The sequence below is a fragment of the Manis javanica genome, chromosome 4, assembly GCF_040802235.1.
Source record: "Manis javanica isolate MJ-LG chromosome 4, MJ_LKY, whole genome shotgun sequence".
NCBI classification, from domain to species: Eukaryota; Metazoa; Chordata; class Mammalia; order Pholidota; family Manidae; genus Manis; species Manis javanica.
In genome coordinates, this window is record NC_133159.1 from 106,909,546 (window position 1) to 106,937,213 (window position 27,668).

The 27,668-nt window shown below is 43.6% G+C and overlaps 2 protein-coding genes and 2 long non-coding RNA genes across 18 annotated transcripts in view; 1 reads left to right on the forward strand and 3 right to left on the reverse strand.

Annotated features, from left to right (window-relative positions):
• Positions 1–688, reverse strand: part of RNPC3 (RNA binding region (RNP1, RRM) containing 3) — a 48,974-nt gene extending 48,286 nt beyond the window's left edge. For 3 of the 10 annotated variants that reach the window (XM_073234547.1, XM_037004084.2, XM_017673675.3), the window contains exon 1: positions 1–687. In XM_073234547.1, the coding sequence (XP_073090648.1) occupies positions 1–192 (192 nt within the window). In that variant the 5' untranslated portion in view covers positions 193–687. The other 7 variants (XM_073234545.1, XM_037004083.2, XM_017673676.3 and 4 more) reach the window with 6 other exon arrangements.
• On the forward strand, positions 324–25,286 carry LOC140848973 (uncharacterized). Its single transcript, XR_012130342.1, has 3 exons — positions 324–426; positions 24,569–24,659; positions 25,106–25,286. It is a non-coding gene; the product is annotated as an uncharacterized lncRNA (long non-coding RNA).
• LOC140848972 (uncharacterized) lies at positions 10,828–19,411 on the reverse strand. The gene is made up of 2 exons (XR_012130341.1): positions 14,765–19,411; positions 10,828–14,028 (listed from the first exon to the last, which is right to left on the reverse strand). It is a non-coding gene; the product is annotated as an uncharacterized lncRNA (long non-coding RNA).
• LOC118969586 (histone H2B type 2-F) overlaps positions 21,039–27,668 on the reverse strand; it is a 106,454-nt gene continuing 99,824 nt past the window's right edge. For 2 of the 6 annotated variants that reach the window (XR_012130332.1, XM_073234549.1), the window contains exon 3: positions 21,039–21,151. Coding sequence is in view for 1 of the 6 variants with exons in the window: in XM_073234549.1 (XP_073090650.1) it covers positions 21,066–21,151 (86 nt within the window). In the remaining 5 variants the exon portion in view is untranslated. Of the gene's footprint in view, positions 21,982–22,670; positions 22,857–24,611; positions 27,519–27,668 lie in introns of those variants that run through there. The other 4 variants (XR_012130339.1, XR_012130335.1, XR_012130340.1 and 1 more) reach the window with 4 other exon arrangements.

Sequence of the window (27,668 nt, forward strand, 5' to 3'; positions counted from 1 at the left end):
CAGTCGCCCCTTATCTGACAGGACGCGCACCGACTGTGCCCCGAAATACTTCAGCAAGTCTTCTTTCTCTTCAGCCGTCAGCTCGGCTGGCAGGTGCCTCACTAGAAGGGTCCGGTCGCCCCGCAGCAGAGAAAGAGAAGCAGAGCCCTGGCATCCTCTCGGCATCGGTAGCGGCTGCTCAGGGGCCGCCATTTCCCTGGGAGAAACAGGAATTGAGACTTCTGGGGAAGACGCCGAGGTGAAAAAAAATAGCGTTAATCACCAGAAGCTGAGATAAATGAGTATTTTTCCGCTTCGCGCTAAGGATTCTGGAAACAAGGAAATACCGCGAGAAATGGTGGCTTTCGTGAGACCTGCACCGCTAACGAGTGGCGCCTCCTAAGGAGACCGCTTCTTCAGACTGAAGCGCGAGGTTCTACAGTGATGGTAAAGCAGAATGATATGAATTTCGGGTACTTGCTGAAGTTATTAGAAACAAAAATTCCCCGGAAAGAGTCGTGAGGATTTAAAAAGTTGTCAAAGAAGTAATGAGGGCCCTCGGTCGCTTAAAGGAAAGAGGTTGTGTACCCAAGCACTGAAAATGTCAGTGCTGCGCATGTGCGCCGGGGAGCGCGTCTGGGCGTGGCGCCCACGGGGCGGGGCTGCGCGGACGGGCGGCTGATCCTGGCTGAAGGCGGAAGCGCGTCTGAGGCGGGCGGGGGCGAGGACTTGGTGTGGGGTTGTGGGGGGGTGCTTACAGTTTTAGGGTTGTAAGGCCTGAAGTTCTTTCTTCAGATCAATGAGGTCCATGTAAGCAGAATAATTCAATTTAAGGGAAAAAAAAGTTGAGACAGAAACATGATTTGTGTTCTTGACTCGTGGTGTATGTAGCTAATAGGCTCAGCGTTTATTACAATTGTCGGACTCGAGATACCCTAATAAACATACAACTACTATAAATATATCTTAATATATTTAATCCTCACAGCAATTAAGGAGTAGGTACACCTCCCCATTTCAATTAAGGTCATTGATGTCCACAGAGGTTTAAATAGCACAGCTAGTAAATGGCAGAGCTGGGATTTGACTCTTGTTAGTGGGCTTTACACTCATCCACTCTGCTACCCAGTTTCTGAATGGAGTGAGGCAGAGATCATCCAAAGGAGTCAGACATATCTCCTTTCTTACAACAGTGGGCCTTGAAGTTTCTAGAGCAAGGTGTTCTAGGTGCAGCTATACAGCCTAAAGTACCTCTTATTTGCTACTTGATTAGATTTGAAAGATATAGCAGTAAACAATACTTCCAAGTTCTGCTCTCATGGAGCATTAGGCAGGGAACGAGAGGAACAAACATTAGTAAAAACTGGAAAATAAATGGGGAAAACCCCTCAAATTGTCAGGTATGCAAAGCCAGAGAAGGGAGCCCTATAGGTTTGTTTGGAATCTTGATTATCCAAAAAGTGACTGGAAACTGATAGGTTCTTTTACTAGAGGTGTGTGTAATGATTAAATTTTAGATGTGAAAATTTTTCTTTGGTTGCACTTGTCAAAAAACAAAAGTCAGCAGTGTATTTAAAGATATAATTGGCTTTATTAAGTGGTTCATGAATAGGGCAGCATCCCATCTAAGTAGTAGAGATATGCTCCCAGAAATTGTACAAAATGGAAGGTTTTTATAGGAAAGAGGTTGGGTTGGAGAAATTGGTAGCAAAAGAAAAGTTTGTTTCAGGCAAGGGCACCCTCCCTTAGGGGGAATGGCAAGGTGTCCCATGCAGGCTTTTGTGGGATGGAGAAGGCTCATGTGACAGATTACCTAATTGTTGATGACCAGAAAGTTCTTAATTGCCAACTTATTCCTAGAAAAAGTTGAAACTGTAATTAAGTCTTGTTCGGAGGGCAAATGACTCCATTTGTGCTTTCTATTTTTAGCATGATTCATCCTCATCTTCATCAGATCGCCTTCTATCACTGAGTATCTTAGATGGGAGCAGCTTTTTTTTGTTGTTACTTGTTTTGTGTAGGTGAACTTGTAATTCAGAATATCTCACCTGGCTTTAGTACATATACGTATCAACGGGCGCTAAAGGGTGGAGAGAAGTATGGCTTTAGTGCATTTGCATCATTCCTCAGTGTTGGAGAGAAGTTCATCTCCATATCAATGGGTAATTACCTGGGCAAGGAGGTAATCTGTACCCAAGAGGTGAGGGGAGGGCCAGTTTTGCTGCTGCTGAAGAGGGAGATAGATAGGCTGGACTGCAGTTTTGTAAGCAATAAACAGGTTTTAAACTTTATTTCTTCTTTGACTGATTTCAGTTTTTAGAGGTATTTTGCCCCGGGATTTCCTCTCCCTGGACTTAAATCTGACATAGTCAGTAGGGCTCCTCTGAACCCAAAATCTGTCATAATGGGTGAGATCTTTGGGAGGGCTGCCCCAAGAAATGATGGGGAAAAGTGATGCTCGCACTGGCGCTCGCACTGAGGGACAAGTTTCTACACTCGTGTGGTCACAGAGGTGCCACCACCGCTGCTGGCCGCGCTGACCCTGTCGTGTGGCCCAAGCCTAAGGCTTATTGCTTCTGCCACTGATGCTCCTTCTGCTGTGGGCTAGAGCCTGGTCACAACTATGGAAAGGAGCAGAGGTCCAGTACATATTGATAGAGAAGCAACTGACTGCTGTGTACCATGCCTTGTTGGCTATGGAGCCCATTGCTGGAAAAGCTCTGACCAAGGTAATAACCACCTATTCCATTGCAGGGTGGGTGAGAGACTGGACCCAAAGGCCATGGAGTGGTGTGATTGCCCTTTTGCCTTTGGCATCCCTAGGGAATGGTGAAGCAGATGCATTGGCCCAGGTGCGCTGGCTAGAAGGAAAGTCAGCCTCTGATGTGGCCAAATGGCTACATCAGCGTTTGTTGCATGTGGGGCAAAAGACAATGTGGGCTGCAGCCTGTCGGTGGGGCTTGCTATTGACCTTTGAAGAGATCACCCAATCCCGGAAGGAGTTCCCTCACGTTGTGCAAATTAGCAAACCACCAAGAGGGGCCTAGAGCTTCTCTTTGCAGCCTATGGCTGGTTGCTGGTGATTGAGAGCAATCAAGGCACCTACTTTATTGGACAGGCATTGCAAGGATGGGTGAAGCAATTAGGAATGAAATGGACATGGCCTTGGGACATTTCAACACAGGTATGGGCGATCGCAGGCTCTTCTGGTACCTTGGGGAAAAGGCCTTGAAGCTGGTCTCCTGTGTGTTCCTGGAATAACAGCAAAGTGGCCCCCCACAATCATGGTTATTTGCTTCTACAGTCCTTGTGTCCTGGATGCACACCCCCCCCCATCCCCTAGCTATAGCTGCTGTGTGATGGCTAAAATGAACAAGCTTTGGACTTAATCTGCATGGGACTTTGAATTTAGCCAAATCCTCTGGTTTGAGAATTACCATGATTGTATTGCTGTTGTCAAGAAAAAAAATGCTTAAAGAGAGGCTTGACTTTGTCTAATGTTTGGTAAAAGTTTTGTGAGCGATCTAGCATGGTTGTTAGGAATGAGTAAACAAGTGTAGAAACATATTTTGTGCTTAGTGAGAGATTGTGCTATAAAGTACATTTACTTAATCTGCATAGGCTGAATCCTCTGGCTTAAGGATTATCATGATTTTTATTGCTATTGCTATTGTATGTCATTAGTTTGTTTGGAAGAGGGGGAACGAGTAAATTGTAAGGTGAGATTTCTGGAGGGGTGGCCTGTGGGTAAAATTGTAATTTATCCAGAATATCTTGTCTGGCTTTTAGTACATCTGCATATCAACAGGTGCTCAAGGGTGAAGAGAAGCATAGCCTTGGTGCATTTGCATCATTCCTCAGGGTTAGAGAGATGTTCGTCTCCATATCAATGGGTAGTTACCTGGGCGACTAGGGCTTATCTGTACCTGAGAGGTGAGGGGAGGGCTGGTTTTGCTGCTGCTGTAGCAGGAGAGAGAGGTGGGCCAGACTGTGGTTTTATAAGCAAGAAATGGATTTTAAACTTTATTTCTCCCTTTGACTGATTTCAGTTTTTAGAGGTATTTTGCCCTGGGATTTTCTCTCCCCAGACTTACACTTTGCTTCCCCAGTCCTCCTCACTCAGCCATGTGTCTGTTGGACATCCCTTTCTATCTCCAAATTGCTTATTGTTTGCCACATGAAGCCAGAAGAACTTCAGGGGCCTATTTTTGGAAGGCCTTGAAGAACTAAAGTGAAATGAGGAGTTTATTCCACTTATTTTCTGACTTAAAAAGATATAACTGACATAACTATATTCATTTCAGGTATGCAACGTAATGAATCGATATTTGTATACACTGTAAAATGATCACCACAGTAAGTCTAAGTAACATATGTCACCTTACATAGCTTAAAAAAGTTCTTGTTCTTTTAATGAGAACTTTTCTTACTTTCAGTGATTTAGAAATGTTCAATATAGTATTACTAAATATAGTCATCATGCTGTACATTACATCCCCAGGAGGTATTTATTTTATCACTGTAAGTTTGTACCTTTTGACTCTTTTCACTCATTTCTCCCATCCCCCACTACTGGTCTCTGGCAACCACCAATTTGTTTTCTGTGTTGATAAGCTTGGTTATTTTTTTGTTTTTGTTTTTGTTTTAGATTTAACATTTAAGTAAGATCATACAGTATCTTCCTCTGTTTGACTTATTTCACTTATTATAATGTCCTTGAGTTTAATCCATGTTTTTGCAAATGGCAAGATTTCATTCTTTTTAAAGGCTGAATAATACTCCCCTCTGTGTGTGTGTGTGTGTGTGTGTGTGTGTGTGCGCATGTGTGTATTACATCTCATCTGTTCTTTAACCATTCATCTGTCAGTGGACACTTAGGTTATTTCCTTGTCTTGGGTATTATAAATAATGCTGCAGTAAACATGGGGGTGCTGTACAAATTGCTTTACTCCCACTAAACTTTGCTTAAGAAATAAGTTTCACTAAGTTAAAGGCCAATAGTTTAGGGTCATTTATTTATTTATTTTACCATAAGCAAAGCCTATTTGATCATGATTAAAAATACATTCTGTGATGGTTCATTTTGTGTTTCATCTTGACTGGCCACAGGGTGCCCAGATTAATCATTATTTCTGGGTGTGTATCTGAGGATAAGATGGTAAGCATAATGAGCATTTCATTACTTCTGGGTGTATATCTGAGGTAAGATGATAAGCATTTGGATTGTTGGACTCTAGATTGCACTCTCCATTGTAAGTGGGCATCATATAATACCTTGAGGGCCTGAAAGAGCAAAAAATGGAAGAAGGAAGAATTCACCCCTTTTTCCCCTGACTCACTGATTGAGGTGTGCAACATCTACTTATCTTCTCTGGCCCTGGAACTGGGATTTATGCCATCACCTGCCCTGGTTCTCAGGCTTTTGGACTTGGACTAAATTAAGCGACCAGCTTTCTTGGGTCTCCAGTTTGCAGACAGCAGATTGTGGTGTTTTCAACCTCTATAATCACATGGTGCAATTTCTCATAATAAATATACTTTTTTGTGTCTTATTTTTATTTAAAAAGTGTTTTATGTACATATTTCAGAATATATTATATATAAAACATATATATGGTATGTTTTTAATCACAGCAGAGTGATTCTGTTAGAATCTCAATCTCTCCAGTGATTTCCTCTCAGACTCAATGCTAAAGTTCTTTCTTTGATCTGTGAGAGCTTACATGATTTAGCTCCCCCAGTTTATTACTTTTCTAACTACATTTTATCTTTTCTCCTTCACACTGTGTTATAGACATCCTGACCTTCTAGCTATTCTTGAACACTTCAGACCTGTGACTCATATCCTTGCACATGCTAAAACTTTCAGAAATGCTTTTCTCAAACATATCTACATTTCAGCTCCCTAACTTTCTTCATATGCTCAAATGTTACCTTTCCACTAAATTGTTCACTGTCAGTGTAAGATAAATTCCAATAAATTCCAACCAAAATAAGCAGGCGAAGAGAGGCAACAAAGAGCCAGGTAGTTTATTTGAGTGCAACTCCTGGGTGATGTTCCGTGGTCTGGCTATCACAGGCCGGGGAAGTCACACCCGGTCAAGAAGGTGGGGTCTTATAAGGAGTTAGGAGGGGGAGGAGTGGGCAAGCTATCCTAGGGGGTGTGGAGAGGTATGATTGGCTAAAGGTGACATAATAGACAACTAAAAACTTTTTTCCTTCCAGGAGGGAGGAGGCTCACATCCGGGTCTTAGTTGGCACATCAGAAGGATGGAATTCAGGAGGAGTTGTCCCCTTTCCATATAAGGCACGGACCTTGGGGTCTGGTCTGTTCTCCCCCTATGGCATCTCTCTGTTCTGTTTGCATGTCCTTGTTTTTCCTTCCTCCAGCCTAACATTCCAGCATTTTGGTCATAAAGGGTGATGACTCAATCTGGCTACTTCCAGCTAACAAGGGGTGTTGTGGGGATTTGAGGCTGGTATTAGGCTGAAGGAGGGGGGTTCAGTGGAAAGAGGTGCATAATGGTGAAGTAACATCTGGATGGTGGTGACCATCCAGTAACACCTGGGTCATCTCGGTTAGCTGCTGTTGGAGGAACCTGAGGACACAAGGGGCAGGTAAGAGTAAACCACAAACTGTTATTAAGGGGCACAGTAGGGGCATTAGCCAGGCCATTATGGGGGACTGAAATTCTGGATTGAGTTTATATCTCAATGACTGGTATTAGGATTTACTATAGATAAGAATGCATTATTGAAACAATACCTTTCTCTAAAATCACCCTTATTTTTATTAGAAGTAGCCAGATTAAGAAAATAATTAACAGTTGGCTTGATTATTTGCATAAGTGCAGCAAGTAGAGCAATTGATTACATAGGCTCTTTTAAATATGCTTTGCTGGAACTTTTTATAAGGAATTTCAGATTGGACTTTCAAAGGCTTGAGGCCAGAAAGCCAAGCCAGACTTGCCATCAGGTTGTGCCTACAGTACCTGTACATTTGGGTGAATTCCTCTCTTCTTGAGGTTCCCAAGACATTCCTGAGGTTCTTGCACTTGCCAGGAAGTGACCTTCTTTACTCACCTGGTAAGGCTGCTGGGAACTCTGTAAGCAAGGTACTAGACCAGTTCTTCTAAGGGGCTTTGTTGGCTTTATAAAGTCAATCTTAGTTCCTTAAAGCTGTCTGTTCATATCTGAGTTTACACACATGTCTCTAAGGTATGATGTTCTAGTCAAAGCTTTGGTAATATAACCAGTGTTTTTAATTAGTCTTCTTACAAGGAAAACAGATTCTTATTGAACCTGTGCAAATAAACATATTGCCATGAAATATAAAAATAGTCACTGAGAGTTTTTAAATTCTGGAGGGATCAGGTAGAGAGAAAGATAAAGTTTCAATTCTGCTTATAAAGGCAGTCATTTACTAAACTGTTGCAGCTTAAGAGAAAAAGCTTAAAACACTTTAACATTTGAAACAAATGTTACAAAATCATCTTTAGTTTACTTAATCTTATGTAACTAATACCTATTCTGAAATATAGTTTCTTAATAGTTTAGGAGTAATAAACAGTGAGTATAGATGACAAAAGATTTACAAATGACAGTGGTTAAAGATCTGATGAGAGCTTACTGTAAGACAGTTGTCATAAGGAAATTTGGATATTTCTGTAATACAAAACATTCAGTAACAAAGTTTAGCATCATTCTTTTTGACAGTGCTTTTTAGGTAAATATCTATCAGATAAATAAGTCAAATTAGCTAAATATTTTCTCCAATGAGAAAATGTTCCTCTGACATGTTCCAGGGGCCCTCTGGAAAATATCAGAGTTAACTAGAGGTAAAAGTACCTTTTTGAATTTGATTTTGGGAAGTTGTCAGTAGAAAGTTTCTTTGGCACTTGCTTAAATAGGATTATAGGTTGCTATGAAGCAATACTCATCTATTTAACTAGAATGACAACAAAGTACTTCAAAGGCAAATAAAGAAGGTTACACAGTTGTTAGCAAAGTTCAACTTTTAGTCTTTTTAATATTAAGATCTCATTTTCTTAAATACTCTGACACCTTACTGAGACTTTAAGCATGAGAAACTGCTTTGATTAAACAATTAGAGAACTTTTTGCAATATTTCAACATTAAGAGCAGACTAACAGAAAAACTTTGTCTTTTTAACTGAAAACAAAATTCTAATTTTGCTGTGTACTTGATATCGGTACTTATTTGCTTTAATTTTATATAGCATGACTATATTAAATTCTTCTACAAACTTTCTATAACCTCTTTCATTTAGATTTCTCTCTCTAAATAAACAGCTGTACTTTAGAGCAATTACTTTCTTTTATCAAAAGACACATTCTTTATCATGCAGAAATGTTTTCCTTATTACTTTAAGTAGTTTTAATTAGAACTTAAAACCATTAGGTACCTTAATTTTTAGTGAACACTGAGAATCAGGCTTTTATAAACTGTTACACTAGCATTCTTTGGATTGACAAATTTATGAACATTTTATAATTTCTGTTACCATGAGCTTTACAACACAATCTCTCACTAAGCCCAAAGTATATCTTTTTAACTTAGCAGAACTTTAAGGTTTTAGGTTACCACAAAGATTTCTAGGCTGTAGATAGGTATACACACTGTATATACAATTAAAAAGGTGCTCACTTGCTGGCAAAACTGGACAGCTACATGTAAGAGAATGAAACTGGATCACTGTCTAACCCTATACATAAAAGTAAATTCAAAATGGATCAAAGACCTGAATGTAAGTCATGAAACCATAAAACTCTTAGAAAAAAACATAGGCAAAACTCTTGGACACAAATATTAGTGACTTGTTCATGAACATATCTCCCCAGGCAAGGAAAACAAAAGCAAAAATGAACAAATGGGACTATATCAAGCTGAAAAGCTTCTGTACAGCAAAGGACACCATCCGTAGAACAAAAAGGTACCCTACAGTATGGGAAAATATATTTGTAAATGACAGATCTGATAAAGGGTTGACATCCAAAATATATAAAGAGCTCACACACCTCAACAAACAAAAAGCAAATAATCCAATTAAAAAATGAGCAGAGGAGCTGAACAGACAGTTCTCCAAAGAAGAAATTCAGATGGCCAACAGACACATGTAAAGATGATCCACATTGCTAGTGTTGGATTCCCCTGAAGAAGGCGCCGCCCCAAATCACTCACCAAAGACGTTTCTTGATGCAACAAGCAAGAGGAATTTATTCAGAAGCCAACTAGCTGGGGTCCAAGTCAGCCCGACGCAGCGGGTCTCAACGAGGACCCCAAGCACTTCTAACTAAGGGGTTATATAGGATTTCCGAGGCATTCAGCCCTAAAGGATTACCATGGTTACAGATTAGATAACAATTCTACAAAGGCAGTAATTTTTCAAACCTATGATTTCTGGGTTGGTGCCACGTCCTGGGGGTGTAGCAAGATAGGATCATTCTCTTACTGCTAGGGTGATTTAGCAAGGTAGGGTCAGCATTTATGATTAACTAACCGAGAGGTTAGCGCTGCCAGCAGTCATGATTGATTAACTTGTTTTTCCAGAGGAGTTACCTGGTTTCAGTTGTTCCCTCTGAGTCATATATCAGAATGGCTTTTTGGGCTTCAAGATGGCCACTCTTAGGCTAACTTATTTCTCAGGGAGGTTGGGGTCCTACACTAGTTATCAGAGAAATGCAAATTAAAACCACAATGAGTTATCACCTCACACCAGTAAGGATGGCCATCATCCAAAAGACAAACAACAAGAAATGTTGGTGAGGTTGTGGAGAAAGGGGAACCCTCCTACACTGCTGGTGGGAATGTAAATTAGTTCAACCATTGTGGAAAGCACTATGGAGGTTCCTCAAAATGCTCAAAATAGACTTACCATTTGACCCAGGAATTCTACTTCTAGGAATTGACCCTAAGAATGCAGCACTCCAGTTTGAAAAAGACAGATGCACCCCTATGTTTATCGCAGCACTATTTACAATAGCCAAGAAATGGACGCAACCTAAGTGTCCATCAGTAGATGAATGGATAAAGAAGATGTGGTACATATACACAATGGAATATTATTCAGCCATAAGAAGAAAACAAATCCTACAATTTGCAAAAACATGGATAGAGCTAGAGGGTATTATGCTCAGTGAAATAAGGCAAGCAGAGAAAGACAAATACCAAATGATTTCACTCATCTGTGGAATATAAGAAGGAAGGAAAAACTGAAGGAACAAAACAGCAGCAGAATCACAGAACCCAAGAATGGACTAACAGTTACCAAAGGGAAAGAGACTGGGGAGAATGGGGGGGTAGGGAGGTATAAGGGTGGGTAAGAAGAAAGGGGGTATTATGATTAGCATGTATAATGGGGGTGGGGGAAAGGGGAAGGCTGTGCAACACAGAGAAGACAAGTAATGATTCTACAGCATCTTACTCTGCTGATGTACAGTGACTGTAATGGGGTTTGTTGGAGGGACTTGGGGTAGGGGAGAGAGCCTAGTAAACATAATGTTCTTCATGTAATTGTAGATTAATGATAAAATTTAAAAAAATTGATAAAGGTGTTCACTTGCCACACTTATTTAGTTCACTCATTTGTAACAACTATGCTAGATTACTTACAAGACCTTTACTGAATATTAGAGAAAGCCAAGCCTTTAAGCATTTTATTCTTAAAAGATTTAGCAGATAACCTCAACTTATATGACCTTAGGTAAACTTAGGCAGCTGATAACCACAAGGACATGCCCGCCTCAGCCAAACCCAAATTAGCATTAATGCCTAACATTTTTTATCAGATTTTCTGGAAGTTTTAGAATGCCCAAGTTTCACAAGCACTTGTTTTTAAATCAATTTTTATTAATGCTATCTGGAGGTAGGAAAATATTTTTCATCCATACATCTAGACAAACAAACATACAAACTGAGACACAACGACTACAGTCAGCAACACTCCCAACACAAAAATGTATACACAGACAGACAAATCCATATAAAGATTTGAGTCACTGATATCCAGTTGCTTTCCCTCTCCTCAGCTTCCTGTCTGTGTCTTCTGGAACCAGAGAGTGGGAGGAGCATGTTCCAGTGGGGGAAGAGGGCGGTGAAGGTGAAAGGAGAGGGGGAGGGGTGGTGCAGCCACCAGAAGAGGAGAGCAGGACAACTGGTGGGTGCAAATGTAGGACTTTAAGATGGCAGCAACATGTGTGAAGACAAAGGACTTAAAGATGGTGGTGGAGAGAGGGGAAGGGGATTGCGAGCTGAGGGAGGTGGGCGACTGAGGTCTTCTGGCAGATTTGAAAAGGAAGAAGGACTGAGCAGAGTAAGAGGCTGACAATCTTTAACTGGAGATCAGGCTAGGAGAACCTGAGTCACTGAACACTTAACATAAAGGTCTGGGCAGAAGCTCAAAGTCCAAAAAGCCTGCACATATGGGATTTCACTCTACTCTCTGCTCCGGTGGCAGTAATTAATCAAGCCGGTGAGGAGACCTGTCGCGACCCTTCAGGGACCGAAGCAACACGCCCAAGGTCTTGATTCTTCTCTAGGCTTTATTGTCTAATCTCTCGCGGCAGTTACAGCAGTTGTCAGGAAGCTTTTCTCCCTCCAGGCGGGGCTCCCTTATATTCAGTCACCCAACCAATCCGGGACAGTATCATGCGTGACCTTTAAGCGGATAGGTGTCACGCGCCACTCTAAGCAAGCAGCACGAACTGTGCACGGGTACGGAAGTCGTTGTCCAGCTAGAGTGGGGCTCAGCCTCAGCCGTAGGCCGGGCCCCCACATCTCCCCCTTTATTGTTTTATAACCAAAGGTCTGTCGGGATCATGCCTGTCTTAGGTTGTCCGGAGTCTGCAGCATTCTTACCCGTCCTCAGGCAACAGACAGCTTAGGTCTGCGCCCTGTCTTAGGTTGATATGCGCAGCTCCCGATCTTACCCGTCCTTGACTACTGATCCAGCATATTAAGCCATACTCTAGGGGAGATGCCTTCCTCTAGCGCTGCCATGGCCTGCAACAGGACCTTCCGTTCTCCCCATTGCTGTTTTTGTAACAGACTTTCCTCCCAAGCAGGAGAGGCCCACAATTAGCAATATTCCTATGACACCTACACCTGACCAGGCTTTGGTGGCGTTTAACATCTTGCCTAACTGTCTGGACAAGTTGGCAGCTTTAGAATAATTATGAAAAGGAATACCAGTAATACACCCCTGTATAAGAATGGACGCAGCCCACAGACAAAACCTCCCCCAAGAGGTCCAATTGTTCTTGAAGAAGGTTCAGTGGCCTGGGACAGACCATTCAGCGTCTCTGCTGTAGGAATGGTGATAGTCAGCGCGGCGGTGGCTGCAGCTGCAGCTCGGCTCCAATGTCGCCTGCTGTAGGATCCACAGCAGGAGCAGAAGCAGTGCAATCATCTTGTACCTCTGCTCCGGGGTTTTCCACTCTGTGTATCAGACGTTCAGGCACCCAAACGGGGTTCTGCTGGCCCTGTGGAAAAACACAAACCGAGCCTCGGGTCCAGATTATCACTGGGTCCGGGCCTTTCCATGTTCCTTCCAACACATCCTTCCACAAAACTTTAGGCATGTGTTTTGGATTGGATTGTTGGCCGTGCCTCTCTCCTGCACTGTGGCCATTTTTGTCCAGTGTTAAAAAGTTTAAAATGAATAATATGATGTTTAATTTGTCTCTGGGGGATCTAAAGTCTTCTCCTATTCCCCCTTTTTGTTTATATAAGGCATTCTTGAGGGTGAGGTGGGTGTGTTCCACCATACCCTGACCCTGAGGGTTGTCTCTAGCTCCCTGCTGCTCTCATGACACAAAAGGATGTCATCCATATAATGATAGATGATTATCAGGGGAAACTGTTTCCTGACAGTTTGTAAGGCCTTCTTTACATACACATGGTGGGGCTATTAGCCATGCCCTGTTGCAATAAACCTTTGACAGTCTCTGGGGTGAAGCCGGATGGAGAAGAAACAGTCTTTGATATCTATCACTATTGAATTCCATCCTCTGGGCAGGGCCACAGGGAGAGGAAGGCCTAATTGTACAGGTCCCATAAGCTCCACCTGTCTGTTCACTGCCCTGAGATTATGTAGTAATCTCCACTTGCCAGACTTTTTCCTAATTACAAAAATAGGTGTGTTCCATGGCAAGGTAGAGGGCTGGAGGTGACCAGCTGCTATCTGTTCTTGTACTAAAGTGTGGGCTGCTTCCTTCTTTTCTTCAAAAAGTACCCACACGGGCCTTTTTGACTGCCACGTCCTCATCAGATGGCAGTCCCTGTTCAGAATCCCCTTCTGATGCCTTTGCGAAGGCACGCTCTTCTCGTACTTCCTCTAATATTTCCTCCCCCTCTTGGATGGCCTCTCGGCAGCTTGGCTTCTGTCCCTTCAGGCAATTTTTTACTCGACCCCAAATAGGGATTGTCCCTGGTGGAAAGGGCTGGTGATTTTTCCTTCATCTAAGAACCATGGGGCATGATTCTCTATAGTGTTCAGGAATGCCCTGGCAGTCTTCATTTTAAGGGGCTCCCTCTTGTCTAAGGAGTGCTTTCAGAGGTTCCTTGGCCCTAACCCTAGAGGCCTCCGTTTCCATCCTCTCTCTAAAGGGGTAAGTATCCTAGTTATGATTTAGATGGACTACGTCGCTAATTCCACGAACCTTTTGATTTCGTCGCCACTCTGCGTGCGAACCTTTTGATTTCGACGCCGCTCTGCAAACCTTCACTGGTGCCTCCTCATTCCATATATTATAATAAACAATGTCACAAACACTAACAGGACACACACACTACACATAAACACCCACCGCAACTGCCTGCTGTCTGCCCTGCCTTGTATACTTTCAGTTTGCTCGCTGATCCACTCACCCTCCTCGGTTCCCTCTCCCAGTCTGGCCAGCCGACTGAACAGCGTCCAGCGATGTTCCTGAAGAGTTACAAGCTCTACTTCATTGGCAGGCGCCAGGGTCAGCGGATCAGGTCGCGATGAGGTTTAGCGATTCCCGGGGTTCGGCACCACTTGTCGCGACCCTTCAGGGACCGAAGCAACACGCCCAAGGTCTTGATTCTTCTCTAGGCTTTATTGTCTAATCTCTCACGGCAGTTACAGCAGTTGTCGGGAAGCTTTTCTCCCTCCCAGCGGGGCTCCCTTATATTCAGTCACCCAACCAATCCGGGACAGTATCATGCGTGACCTTTAAGCGGATAGGTGTCACGTGCCACTCTAAGCGGGCAGCATGAGCTGTGCACGGGTATGGAAGTCGTTGTCCAGCTAGAGTGGGGCTCAGCCTCGGCCGTAGGCCAGGCCCCCACAGAGACCAAAATTGAAAGTTCCCTCAGGGGGCCAGCGAGATTGATTGTCCAAGAGATACTGAGGCCTGGCCTCAGAGCAGAGAAAGACTAGCTTCTATTTGCGAACTTCCCGGGACAAATATAGAGTAGCCAAATTAGAAATGAGACACCACAGAGGGGTCTGAGCCTCTGCTTTTGAGGGCTGGTTCCCCATGTCTGTGCTGCTTCCCAACTAATCCTGCTGAGAGGAGTGCCCAGCTTCCCAAGCACACCAAGTCAGGGGAGACGTCCTGGAAGCCTGGGTGAGGCTGAGGGTCTCCCCCACCACAGGGCCAGGGATGGGCTAGATGCCTGCAGAAGGTGGGCTGAATGCCCAGGGGCCAGATGCCCCACCTGGACGTAGCTATGATTTCTAATGGACCAGGTGAAATGGAGTTAGGAAGGGAAACAGACCAGGGGAAACTGAGGGACTTACCAGAATATATTCCATGCAGCAGAAAGCAGGCTGAGGTCCCAGGTCAGGGAAGGAGGGGGCTGGGCCACCGGTGCCCATTCAAGGCCCTGTGCTCATGCTCCTTCACAGGATTTTGGCACCAAATGTAAGATAAATTCCAATAAATTCCAACTGAAATAAGCAGGTGAAGAGAGGCAACAAAGGGCCAGATAGTTTATTTGAGTGCAACTCCCAGGTGATGTTCCATGGTCTGCCTATCACAGACTGGGGAAGTCACATCCGGTCAGGGAAGTGGGGGCTTATAAGGGGTTAGGAGGGGGAGGAGTGGGCAAGCTATCCTAGGGGGCGTAAAGAGGTATGATTGGCTAAAAGTGATGTAATAGACAACTAGAAACTTTTTTCCTTCCAAGAGGGAGGAGGCTGACATCTGGGTCTTAGTTGGCACATCAGAAGGATGGAATTCAGGAGGAGTTGTCCTCTTTCCATATAAGGCACAGATCTTGGAGTCTGGTCTGTTCTCCTTTTATGGTATCTCTCTGTTCTGTTTGCATGTCCTTGTTTTTCCTTCCTCCAGCCTAACAGTCAGTCAACACCATCTCTGCCTCCTTTGTTCTTTCTTCTGTGTTGCACGGATTGAAAGAGTGGAAACTAGATTTTTTAGTGATTTGTTCTCTATTGCTGTGTAATAAACCACCCCAAAATATAGTTGTATAGTACAACTACCATTAAAAGACTTGTCAACTTGCAAATAAAGAGCCACAGTGAGAGGTAAATAACAATTTATTTGAGATTAAAGAGTTGCCAGTAGGGGAGAAAATATTCATGTAGATACCCAAAATAGTGTTAAATAGTGTTCCTATTTGTAGGGTAAAAATAAGGTGATTTTATGAGGAAAAATGGTGGGTGGCAATTGCATGAGTTAAGAAAAAAAACAAACAGTTCTATGGGTATTTTAATAAGCTAAGTTACTCTGAGTTATACATTACTGATTCTATCCTCAGAAAGTTTTGTGATCAGGCTGTCTGTTCTGCTGACTTATTGAGACAGGGACCATGGGCTTAGACCAAATTTGGTGAGGGCCTCCGGAAAAAGCAAGGCAACATATTTACAGTCAGAGCAATGTAACAACATGCAAGGAAACCTCCTGCCAAAATTCTGAGTTAAACATAAAGCTCTAGAGTCATTCTTCAGTGACATCAGTTGATACTCCCCAGATAAAGGAAAGTAGCCATGTTTTTATTATGCTGATAATTTGTAATAATGTGTAAGATTCACTTTAGCATGATAAAAGGGGTTTAATATCTCATCAAGGACAAACATCCTAAGGCCACTTTTAACAAATCCACACCCTAAACCTTTTATCAGTTACCAAAAATCCTCAACTGCCTATAAATCCCCTAGACAAAGCACCACCCTGGGCTCTCTTGTCCCCTCCTGGCATGAGCCAGGAGCTCTTTCCTCTCACTTTATTTCTAAATAAAAGCCTCTACCCTGGCTCTCCTACCTTGGGTGTTTGCTAAATTCATTCTTGGACTCCACAAACAAGAACCCTGGCATCATTTTCAAGTTGCCCAGTCCAATGTTTTTTGGTCCAGTTCAAACAAAGGCTGGTAAGGCGAATTCTTTCCAGTGTACACTCTTGATTCCATTTAAAAATGGCTCTAATGACATCAATTTTTCATACTTTTCCCAAGGATGAATTTATGTCTCCATTGAAAGGGTATCTTGCTGCAACCCTGCTTACCTCAGAACTACTCAGGAGACACGGGCCCACACAAGATTTTATTATCTGAAAGAGAAAATGGCTGCTCCCAGAGAGAGGGAGCAGCAGCTTGTGGGAGAGGAAGTGCATTTTTAAGGAGTAGGGGTAGGGTGTGTTCTGCATTGGTGATTGGATCTTAAGGGGTGGGTGACCATCTGGTTGGTGGTGATTGGATCTTAAGTGGTAGGGTCTTAGCATGCCAGAATTTGCCTTCATTCCCATCTTTTTCTTTTCTTAATTGGGCCTCTGGAGAACTGGGCATAGAATCTCATTCTCTACCTACTTCTTGCTGGAAGGGGGTGCAGATTCTGGGGTTAGCGAGGCCATTACTGTAGAGTTTGGGAAGGGTGGGCATCTTGAGATGATTCATGATGTCATCTAGCTGTTTTCGTTATTCTTCATGAGAAGGCTTTATAGCCCTGGAGGAGTAACTGTTTGACAGTATGGTTAGAAATTTTCAAAATTTGACTTTGAATGAATTTTTGGAATAGGTTAATGAAGCAGGGAAGGTAAAGGAGAATAATAATAAAAAAGGTAATAGGGACTAGGAAGGGCAGGAGCCAATTGAAGGGGTAAGAGAACGGATTGTTAAGGGAGTTTTCTAGGCATTTGGAGGCTTGTTTGTGGAAGCGTTTTGTCCCATCCTGGATGAGACCAGATTTGTTAGTGTAGAAGCAGCATTGTTCTTGGAGTAGGGCACATATGCCCCCTTATGCAGCTGTAAGGAGGTCCTATTTGGGTTTTAGAGTAGATTACTGGAGGATTTGTAATCTGTGGAGTTAAAGGTGTAAGTGGTCCCATTGGGATGGAGGAGAATTGTCAAGAATGTATTTTTGAGGTCAAGGATGGAGAAGTAAGTAGAAGAGGTGGGGATATAGTGGATAATAAAGTATAGGGGTTAGGGACTACTGGATGGATTGGAATAACAGCTGCACTGATAATTGTTAAATCTTGAACTAGCCTATAAGAGCCATTAGGTTTTTTGATAGCCAGTATCAGGGTGTTGTAAAAGGAATTGTCTGGTCTCAAAAGGCCCTTTTGTAGAAGGGGTATTGAGATTGTGAGGGGAAGGAAGTACGGTCTTTGAGATTGATGGTTACGGATGGGGAGGTGGTGATAGAAGAGGTAGAGGTGTCCCAGACTATGGGGTTTACTTGGCAAGGGGGTAAGGGAAAAGGGGAGGGAGGTGGGTCTGGAATGGTGTGGAGAGCAAGTAGAAAAGAGATCGAAGGCAAGTCGGGGTTGAGGTGTGGGCCAAAGGTAAAGGAGATATGAGCCCCTAGCTTAGATAAAAGGTATTTTCCCATAAAGGGACCCGGACAATGGGGAATCACTTAAAAGGAATGAGAGTATGCCCTTAAAGAGACAGTGAAGCATGGGAGTTTGTAAAGGTTGATAAGGTGTGCCCTTTACCCCAACTAAAGAGGACTGTGAGAGGGAGGTATGTCCCCAAAACTCCTTCAGGACTGAGTAGGTGGCCCTGGTGTCCAAAAGGAAAGAGATGGGCCTACCCGCTACCACAATGGTTACCCTGGGCTCCTGTACACTGATGGTAGTGGTCAGGTGGAGGAGTCCTGGGCCCCCTCAATCATCAGTTGCCAGACCCAGAAAGTCTATGTGTAGAGTGTTAGAGCTGGATGGCCTGGCACCTCTTGGTGTGTGAGGACAGTCAACAGCCCAGTGTCCCTCCTGATGGCACTTAGGGCATGGACCAGGGGCTTCTGGGGATTTGGGCAGGCTCTAGCCCAATGACCCATTTGACCACATTTGAAGCATGGACCAGGAGGTCCTCCTGGCTGCTTCTTAGGAAGTGAGGATACCTGAGCACCAGTGGTGGGATAGGTTGAAAGGCCTTAGCCAGCATTTGATATTTTTGTTTATGGGCCTTTTCATCTCTTCATTACATACTTTGAAGACCACTGCCAGGACTTCTGCCTGAGGAGTTAAGGGTCCCTTCTCTAGACATTTAAGTTTAGCCTTAATGTCGGGGAAACTCAGTGAAGTAGGTCATTAATAATTGTCTCCCATCTGGGGTCTCAGGGTCTAGGTTTGTATATTGTAAAAGAGCTTTGGTGAGGTGATCTAGGAACATAAAGGGATTCTCATTTTTATCCTGAATAACCTCTTGGAGTTTTTCATAGTTAATGGCTTTATTGGCTGACTTCCTGAGACCCGCCACGAGGCAGGTGATGAAATGATTTTGACTGGTGACTCCCCCTGCTGTATTATCGTCCCAATTAGAGTCTTGGTCAGGAACTGCCTCAGCACCAACTGGATGAGCTGGAGTAGTTTGGTGAACCTCATCAGCATGAGTTCTAGCCTGTTCCCAGACTCACCTACGCTCCTTGGGCAAAAGTGTGTTGGATAGGATCATGTGAAAGCATGAAAGGTAAGATCATATGACTGAGTTAGGTACTGGAACTCTTTTATGTAAGTGGCTGAGTTGGAGGTGAAATAGCCTAATCTTTTCTCAATTTGAGATAGGTCAGAGAGAGAAAGGGACATGGACCCGGATGACCCCCTCTCTACAGGCTACTTCCTATAGTGTGGCTAGGATCTGGGTTAGAGAGCAAGTGACTGGAGGGCTTGGTGCAGGACTGGGTGAGGGAAGGGGAACTGGTTGTGGAGGAGGAAGAGGTGCTGTGGCTCCTGCAATGGCACTAGGGGAGCTGGGAGGATTGGGATTTTGATCTTGCAGAGAGGGAGGTTGGGGTGGGAGAGGAACTGGCAGTTGATGGGGAGCTGTAGGGGTTTGAGATTGGTAGGGAGGAGATTCATCATCAGGGTCAAAGTCAGAGGACATGGTGGGAATTGGTGGGTGGTGGGATGAAGTTTTTTAGAGTGAGGAGAAGATGTTTAGGATTGCAAGGAAGACAAAGAGTGGGCTTGAGTCAGAGGTAGGAGAAAGCCTGGATATATGGGATCTCTTTCCATTTGTCCGTGCACTCACAAAACTTATATAAGTCACAGAGAATTTTAGGATCTGAAGAGCCATTGAGAGGCCATTTAGACTGATTGTCCAAGAGATATTGTGGCAAGGACTTACAGTAGCAAACAAGCTTAAAAGGTTTGAGGTCTGGAGTGATGTAGAGGGGTTTTTAGATTATTGAGTAAGCACCCTAGTGGTGAATCTGCACGAATGGAGGGGCCAGATCCCATGGTGAGAATGAGACCATTCACAAGTCGCTGAGGCATCCCAGAGTGATTGAGAAGGTTGCAGAGAAGACCAGACACAGTTAGGGGGTCGTCACCAGCTCTAACCAAGTGGTTGAGGCAAAAACACTGAGGAGGCTCCGTACCTGGTACCAGGAGTTTACGAGTAGATAAAGGGAGACCGGGCCTCAGTGAATGAGGATTCTCACCATGGGGAGGCAGAGGAGGGTTGACTATGGGAATCAGCTGTGACTCTGAAAGTCAGAGTTGGGGGTGCCCCTGTCCCAGAGGAGCCCTTGGGGGTGCTGGACACTCAACAGTCACTTCCCAGGTTCCAAAGGGACATTTAAGTCAACCATGAAGAGGAGACTTATCAAATTGAAGGCCATAATTGGGTGAGAAGATGAGCGACCGGGGAAATGGGCAGTGAGCCCGTAGAGGAGGATCGGACAGTGAGGGTTCCCAGAGCAGCTCAGATTGCCGGAGGAAGAGCAGAGTCAATGGGAGAGCCTCATCCGAAGTCACGGCACCAATGAAAGGGTATCTTGCCGTGACCCTCCTTACCCAGGATGACTCAGGAGACATGGGCCCACGCAAGAGATTTTATTATCTGAAACAGAAAGTGGCTGCCCCCAGAGAGAGGGAGCAGCAGCTTGTGGGAGAGGAAGTGCGTTTTTAAGAAGTAGGGGTAGGGTGTGTTCTGTGTTGGTGATTGGATTTTAAGGGGTGGGCAACCATCTGGTCAGTGATGATTGGATCTTAAGGGGTAGGGGTCTTAGCGTGCCAGAATTTGCCTTCATCCATTTCATTTTTTTTTTGAGTAGATATCATCAAATACAGGTTTTATTATAATTAATAAAGTATATATATAATTTCTTTATTACTGGTAAGATCCTTAAAGGAATTGTTCTGTACCTCTCTGTATCCTCCAAGAATTAACATGGTGCCTTATAAATAGGTTAATGGTCACTGAATGTTAAAACATGTAAATTCATGTTCCAAAAAACTCCCAATGCGTCCTGCTGGCAACTAGGGACTATACATTCATTGTTTTGCATGATGATTTTAAGAAACCAGGTTAAAGATTTCATTGCAAAATTATCACACTAGTCAAGACAAAATGTCAGTATTATTCTGCTACTTCTTGAGAGATGATTATATGTGGAAATCAACCATAGACATTTGTAGATTTCTTTCCTGCATAAAATAATCTTATGTCGATGTGCATATGAGGGCATATTTTTGTAATAAACTTTCAGAAATATAAATTTCAACGTTTATTCAAATGAAATATAAACATTCCTTTTAAACAAGTACTTCTGCTTTTCACAATCTGTATTGGTCAGCTAGCGCTTCTGAAACAAAATAGCATAAACTGGGTGGCTTACACAACAGAAATTTATTTTCTCACAGTTCTGGAGGGTGAAAGTCCAAGATCAGAGTGTCAGCATGGCCAGTTTCTTGTGAGAGCTCTCTTCTTGGCTTCCTTCTAGCTGTGATGGGTGGAATGAGAGAGGAGAGAGGGAGGAAAGGAAGGAAGGAGACAGAGAGAAAGTGTTCTGTTATCACTTCTTTTAAGGGCACTAATTCCATCACAAGTGTCCCACCCCTATGATCTTATATAAAATGAATTACCTTGCAAAGGCCCCATTTCCAAATACTATCACTTTGGGTGTTAGGCATTCGACATGTGAAATTGCGGGAACATGCTTCAACCCATAGCAGAAGCTATCTTACAGAAATAAAAGCATCTATATTTAACCTTGTAGCTCAATGGGGAGAGGAAATCCCAGGGCAAAATACTTCTAAAAACCGAAATTAGTCAAAGGGAGAAATAAAGTTTAAAAACCATTTATTGCTTACAAACTACAGTCCAGGGCCCTCTCTCTCTGCTCCTGAGGAAGCAAGCAAGCAAATCAGCCCCTCCCTTTAAAATATCAGGTTCAGACACCAACTAGTTGCCCAGGTAATTACCCATTGATATGGAGATGAACGATCCACCCGTGAGGATATGCAAATGAACTAAATCCAGGCCAGATATTCTGGAAATGTTACAATTTTACTCACAGGGCACCCCTCCAGAAATCTCGCCTTACAATCTACTCATTTCCCCTTCTTCCACAATGGTCCCTGAGTGAGAAAACTGGAGCATTGTGACCAGATTAATGACATAACAATAGCAACAGCAATAAAATTATGACAATCTTTAAGCCTGAGGATTCAGCTAGGTTCAAAGTCCCATGAAGACTAAGTCCAGATCTGAGTGTTCAGAGGAATCATCATGCGGCAGTTGCAGTGAGGGGGCGCATTCAGGCCACAAGAACTGTAGAAGAAAATAACCTTAAGGATAAGGTACATGTTTTACTGACACTAGCAAATCTTGTTCGTCAGGTAGGACACATACAAGAGAGTGGTCTTATGATAAAAGTGGCAGGAATGGAATCTCGCCCTGGTCTAGTATAGCAGACTTTCAGCCCCCTCCCTGTGGGAGTTACAGATGGGTTGATATATAGGGCTACAGGAGGTCAGTAGCCACAGGATCAAACCGTGACAGATGGCCCAGCTGTCAGTGCAGACAACTATGGGGGAAGGCTCCTCGGTGATCACGAGCCATACTGCCTGCAACTCAGCCCACTGACTCTTTTTTCTCTCTCCATCCTCCATCCATATTGTTTCAGTCTTAGGATGGAAAGCCATAGCCCTCCACTTTGTGGGCTGCCCACAACTGGAGCCGTCTGTGTACCAAGCATCTTTGGGTATAGGGGCTTTTCCCTCCTGATGAAAAGTCTCAGCTATGAAGGGCTTAAAAGTAATTTCATCCTGCTTTCTACTGGTATAGGTCACTGGCCCCAAAAAGCATTGGAGTTCTCCACTTAAGGGGCTACTAGAGAGGGCACTATGCTGCTATAAATATGTGACCCCATTGGCCAGTGTAGGTGTCTGTGCCACACCACTCCATGGCCTTCAGGTCCAGTCTCGCACACACCCTGTGATGGGATAGGTGGTTATTACCTTAGTTGGAGCTCTTCCAGCAATGGCCTCCATATAGCCAGCAGTGTGGTACACAGCAGCCAGTTGCTTCTCTATCAAGGTGTACCAGACCTCTGCTCCTTTCCATAGTTGTGACCAGAACCCAATAGATTGGCATGTATCTGCATACTAAATTAGTTGCTCAGTTGCAAAATTACCTGGTCAGATCTGAAGGAGGAAAGACAGCAGATAGCCTTTTGGGCCTTTTAGTATGCGAAAGTGAATCTTATACATGATTACAAATGATTAGTATAAGAAAACATGTGCTACTCTTCTTTATCTGGGGAACATTAACTGATCTCACTGAAAAATGATTCTAGAGCTTAATGTTCAACATAGTTTTAATAGGGGGGATTTCCTAGCATGTAGTTACATTGCTCTGACTGCAAATATCCTGCCTTGCTTTTTCCAGAGGCTCTTACCCTATTCTGTTTAAGCCCATGGTCCCTCTCTCATTCCATCCTCTACAGATAGAGACCCTAGCTGCTGCTAGGGAAAGGGGGCTAGGACAGCTCTGGCTGCTTCATGCTGAGAGGGGGCGCAGTACAGGGTGCAGTTAGGTCTCCATCACTGTTCAGTTGAGAGAGCCTCGGAATATTGGCGCTTCTATTCTGGGTTCCATTTTTATAACTATTACTATTTGCAGTTTTATGGCTTCTAAGCAAGATAGAACAAGTTGTGTTATTAGGTTAAGTAGCAACATCTGGAGTTGGATTTTCCATTCTGGAAGGACAAACTTGACGAGATTAAGAATGCATGGTTGAATATGAGAACTAGAAATATGAAGATTCCAATTGAGAATCATAGCCAGAAATCATGGGGAAGCTATAATTCTGGGTTGAGTTTACATCTCAATGACTAGTATTAGGATTTAGTATAGATAAGACTGCATTATTGAAACAATACTTTTCTCTAGAATCACCCTCATTTTTATTAGAAGAAGCCAGATTTAATTAACAGTTGGTTTGATTATTTGCATAAGTGCAGCAAGAAGAGTAATTGATTACATAGCATCTTATAAATGTGCTTTGCTGGAACTTTTTATAAGTTTGGACTTTTAAAGGCTTCTTGAGGCCAGAAAGCCAAGCCTGACTTGCCATTAGGTTGTGCCTGCAGTACTTGTAGATTTGGGTGAATTCCTCTCTTCCTGAGGTTCCCAAGACATTCCTGAGGTTCCTGCACCTGCCAGGAAGTGAACTTCCTTACTCACCTCGTAAGGCTGCTGGGAACCCTGTAAGCAAGGTACAAGGCCAGTTCTTCTTCCAATGGGCTTTGTTAGCTATATAAAGTCAACCTTAGTTCCTTAAAGCTGTCTGTTCCTGTCTGAGTTTACATACGTGTCTCTCAGGTATAACATTCCAGTCGAAGCCTTGGTAATATAACCAGTGTTTTTTATTGGTCTTGTTACAAGGAAAGCAGATTCTTATTGAGCTTATGCAAATAAACATACTGCCATGAAATATAAAAAATACTGAAACTTTTTAAATTCTGGAGGGGTCCGATAGAAAGATAAATGTTTCAATTCTGCTTATAAAGGTATTATTATTTATTAAACTTTTCAGCTTAAGAGAAAAATCTTAAAACACTTTATCAACATTTGAAACAAAAAGCCAGAAAATCATTTTCTTTAGTTTACTTAATCTTATGTAACTAATACCTGCTCTGTTGAAATCTAGTTTTTACTAGTTTAGGATATTTGTTCTGCTGGAATTTAGTTTTTTATTAGTTTAAGAGTAATAAAACAGTGACTATAAGTGACAAAAGACTTACAAATGACAATGGTTAAAGATCTGATGAGAGCTTACTCTAAGACAGTTGACATAAGGAAATTCAGATATTTCTGTAACATAAGACACTCAGTAACAAAGTTTACTTCTCAGGTTCCAAAGGGACATTTAAGTCGACCATGAAGGGGAAACTCACCAAATTGAAGGCCGGTGTTGGGCAAAAAGACGGCCGGGGAAATGGATGGTGAGCTCATGGAGGAGGATCGGGCAGTGAGGGTTCCCAAAGCAGCTCAGGTTCCCGGAGGAAGAACAAAGTCAATGGGAGAGCCTCATCTGAGTCACAGTACCAAGGAAAGGGTATCTCGCCATGACCCTCCTTACCCAGGAGGACTCAGGAGACACGGGCCCACGCAAGAGATTTTATTATCTGAAAGAGAAAGTGGCTGCCCCCAGAGAGAGAGAGAGAGCAGCAGCATGGTATAGGGAGTTGTGCCTTTTATTGCGGTGGAGTACCGCTTGGCCTCTTGCCTTGGGGGAGGGTCAGAATGTTTAGAAATAAAGGTGGGGCAAGTTCAGGCATAATTCTCACTGGCTTCTGTGCTTGGAACCATGGGGTAAATGGAGGATAAATTACTATATTCTTGTATCACCCACCACGCACCACTAATCTCTGATCCAATATCTTTCAAGGGAAAGTGAGTGAAGACCTTCGGAGATAAGCAACAGAGCCAAACTAAAGGAGACACACCAGGTAACTCTTCAGGCAGAGCTTAAATGATCCCAAAGGAATGCGGAAAATGACAGATGGAACGAGGAGCAGTGGATAGATGAAATGTGTCGTTAAATCAAGTAAATGTTACTGTCTGAGCAATGATAATGCCTCTGATTTAAAATACAGGCTGAAATAAAATTAAGGCCAATAACTCAAAAATCAGGATGAGAGTGAATGGAATTAAGATGTTCCAGAGTTCTAGCATTGTCTAGGAAATATAAAAAGATCTAATTTATGAGAATCTTTTGCACAGATTTTATGGAATACAGAATATTTTACTGGGGCATAGAGATCTGCATATATCCCCCACAGTAAAACCAAGAGCTGAAACAATTATTATTTTTGAGGATTCTCTATTTTGAAAGAGAATTAACTTTATTTTTGCAGTTAAAAATGTAAATGTAAACAGTAGACAGTGAAATGTGATAAATGTATAAGCCCTTGTAACTATCAGTCAGACGAATGTATAGAATATTTCCGCCCATGTAGGAAGTTGCCCATCAGAATATCTCCAAGAGACACCGACTCTTCTCTTCTGATACTTTGTGCAAATGGAACCACAAAGGAGTATCAGACAGGTTCATTAACACAGATATGCTTTCAGTGTTCAAAATTAGTTTTTGAAAGACATCTTTGCAGAACATACTGTTTGGGGGGATTGTCCATGTGATTGCCTCATCCTTAGTTTGGTTGTGTTGGATTCCCCTGAGGAAGGCGCCGCCCCAAATCACTCACCAAAGACGTTTCTTGATGCAACAAGCAAGAGGAATTTATTCAGAAGCCAACTAGTTGGGGTCCAAGTCAGCCTGTCGCAGCGGGTCTCAACGAGGACCCTGAGCACTTACAACTAAGTGGTTATATAGGATTTTCTGAGGCATTCAGCCCTAGAGGATTACCATGGTTACAGATTGTTTTGTAATAACAAGACAACAATACTACATAGCAAGATAACAATACTACAAAGGCAGTAATTTTTCAAACCTACGATTTCTGGGTTAGTGCCACGTCCTGGGGGGGTGTAGCAAGGTAGGGTCGGCATTTATGATTAACTAACCGAGAGGTTAGCGCTGCCAGCAGTCATGATTGATTAACTTGTTTTTCCAGAGGAGTTACCTGGTTTCAGTTGTTCCCTCTGAGTCATATATCAGAATGGCTTTTTGGGCTTCAAGATGGCTACTCTTAGGCTAACTTATTTCTCAGGGAGGTTGGGGTCCTACAGTTGCTTTTACTGAGGACTGTTGATAGGCAAATACACAAAGATTTGCACATCACTTCTATTGAGGGACATTTGGGTTTTATCCAGTTTTTGCCAAGTATACATGGTTTGCTATGAACGTTTTTGTAGAAGCCTCTTTGGATGTATGCATTCGTTTTTCTTGGGAAGTAAGTAGAATATTACTAGGTAACAGGGTAGGTATGTTTTAACTTTATGTGGAACTGTCAAATATTAGGGAAGTGGGTGTGCTAAATTACATTCCAGTTTCTATCACACAGCGATGCCCTACACACTCTCACGGGGGAAAGTGAGAGAAAAGGACTTAAAAAAATCTATTTTTCTAGGTATTCCGTCCTCACCTCGTTCTAAATACCTACTTGCATATGTTAGGTATTGCTGGTGGCTGTGGTCACACCCAAGGCGTCACCACCATCCTGCTCAGATCTGGCAGCAGAGACCCTAGACAGGCTCTCCAAGGCAGCCCATCCAAGTCTCAGACTCATAAAGGCCAGGTAGGAATAGATGCCCGTGAAATAAGGAGGGGTGACCCGGTCATGGCTGTGCCACACTTAAGCTCTGGGTCACTAAAGTGGGTTTCTTGCACTTGCTCTCCACCCCTCCATTATACGGCCTGGATTTTAATGGACTCTCGGATAGTGCTGGGAGGGGAGAGCCCGCAGGACAGGCACATTGAAGCAGAGCGGAGTGCGGGGAACGCGGGTCCGACTGCTCCTGGGTGGGTTACGTTTGCCGAGGGTGCAGTGCTCCGACCACCGCCGCCGGAAAAGGGGCCCATGCGGCGTCCCCAGAGGGGGTCGCCGGGGCTCAAACATACCCAACCCGCTGGCTCCTGAAGCCTCCGCGAGCGGGAACTTCTCGGGAGCCGTAGTCTCCTCGCCCGAGTGATCGCTGGTGCTTCCAGGGCCTTTTGCAGTTAAACAAGGGGGTAGCCAGAACCCTTGCAGCGCCACCTAAGACTCCAGGACCGACGGTTAGAGACCGAGGCCTGTCCCGTTTCTGTAGCGTAGCGGTTACCACGTTCGCCTCACAGGCTCAAAAGTCCCCATTTCGAAACCGTGAGGAAACAGCCTCCTTTTCCTGACGCTGACGTTCACCTTTAAAGCACAGAGAGCGGGTCGCCAACAAGAGCCCTGCGGAGCGGAGCTGTGTTTTCTATCCACAAGCAGTGCGCAGTGGGTGGACTTTCATTGCTACCTGACAGCTCACTGAGCCCTTTGTTCGCTCTCGCTCACACGGCCAACCAG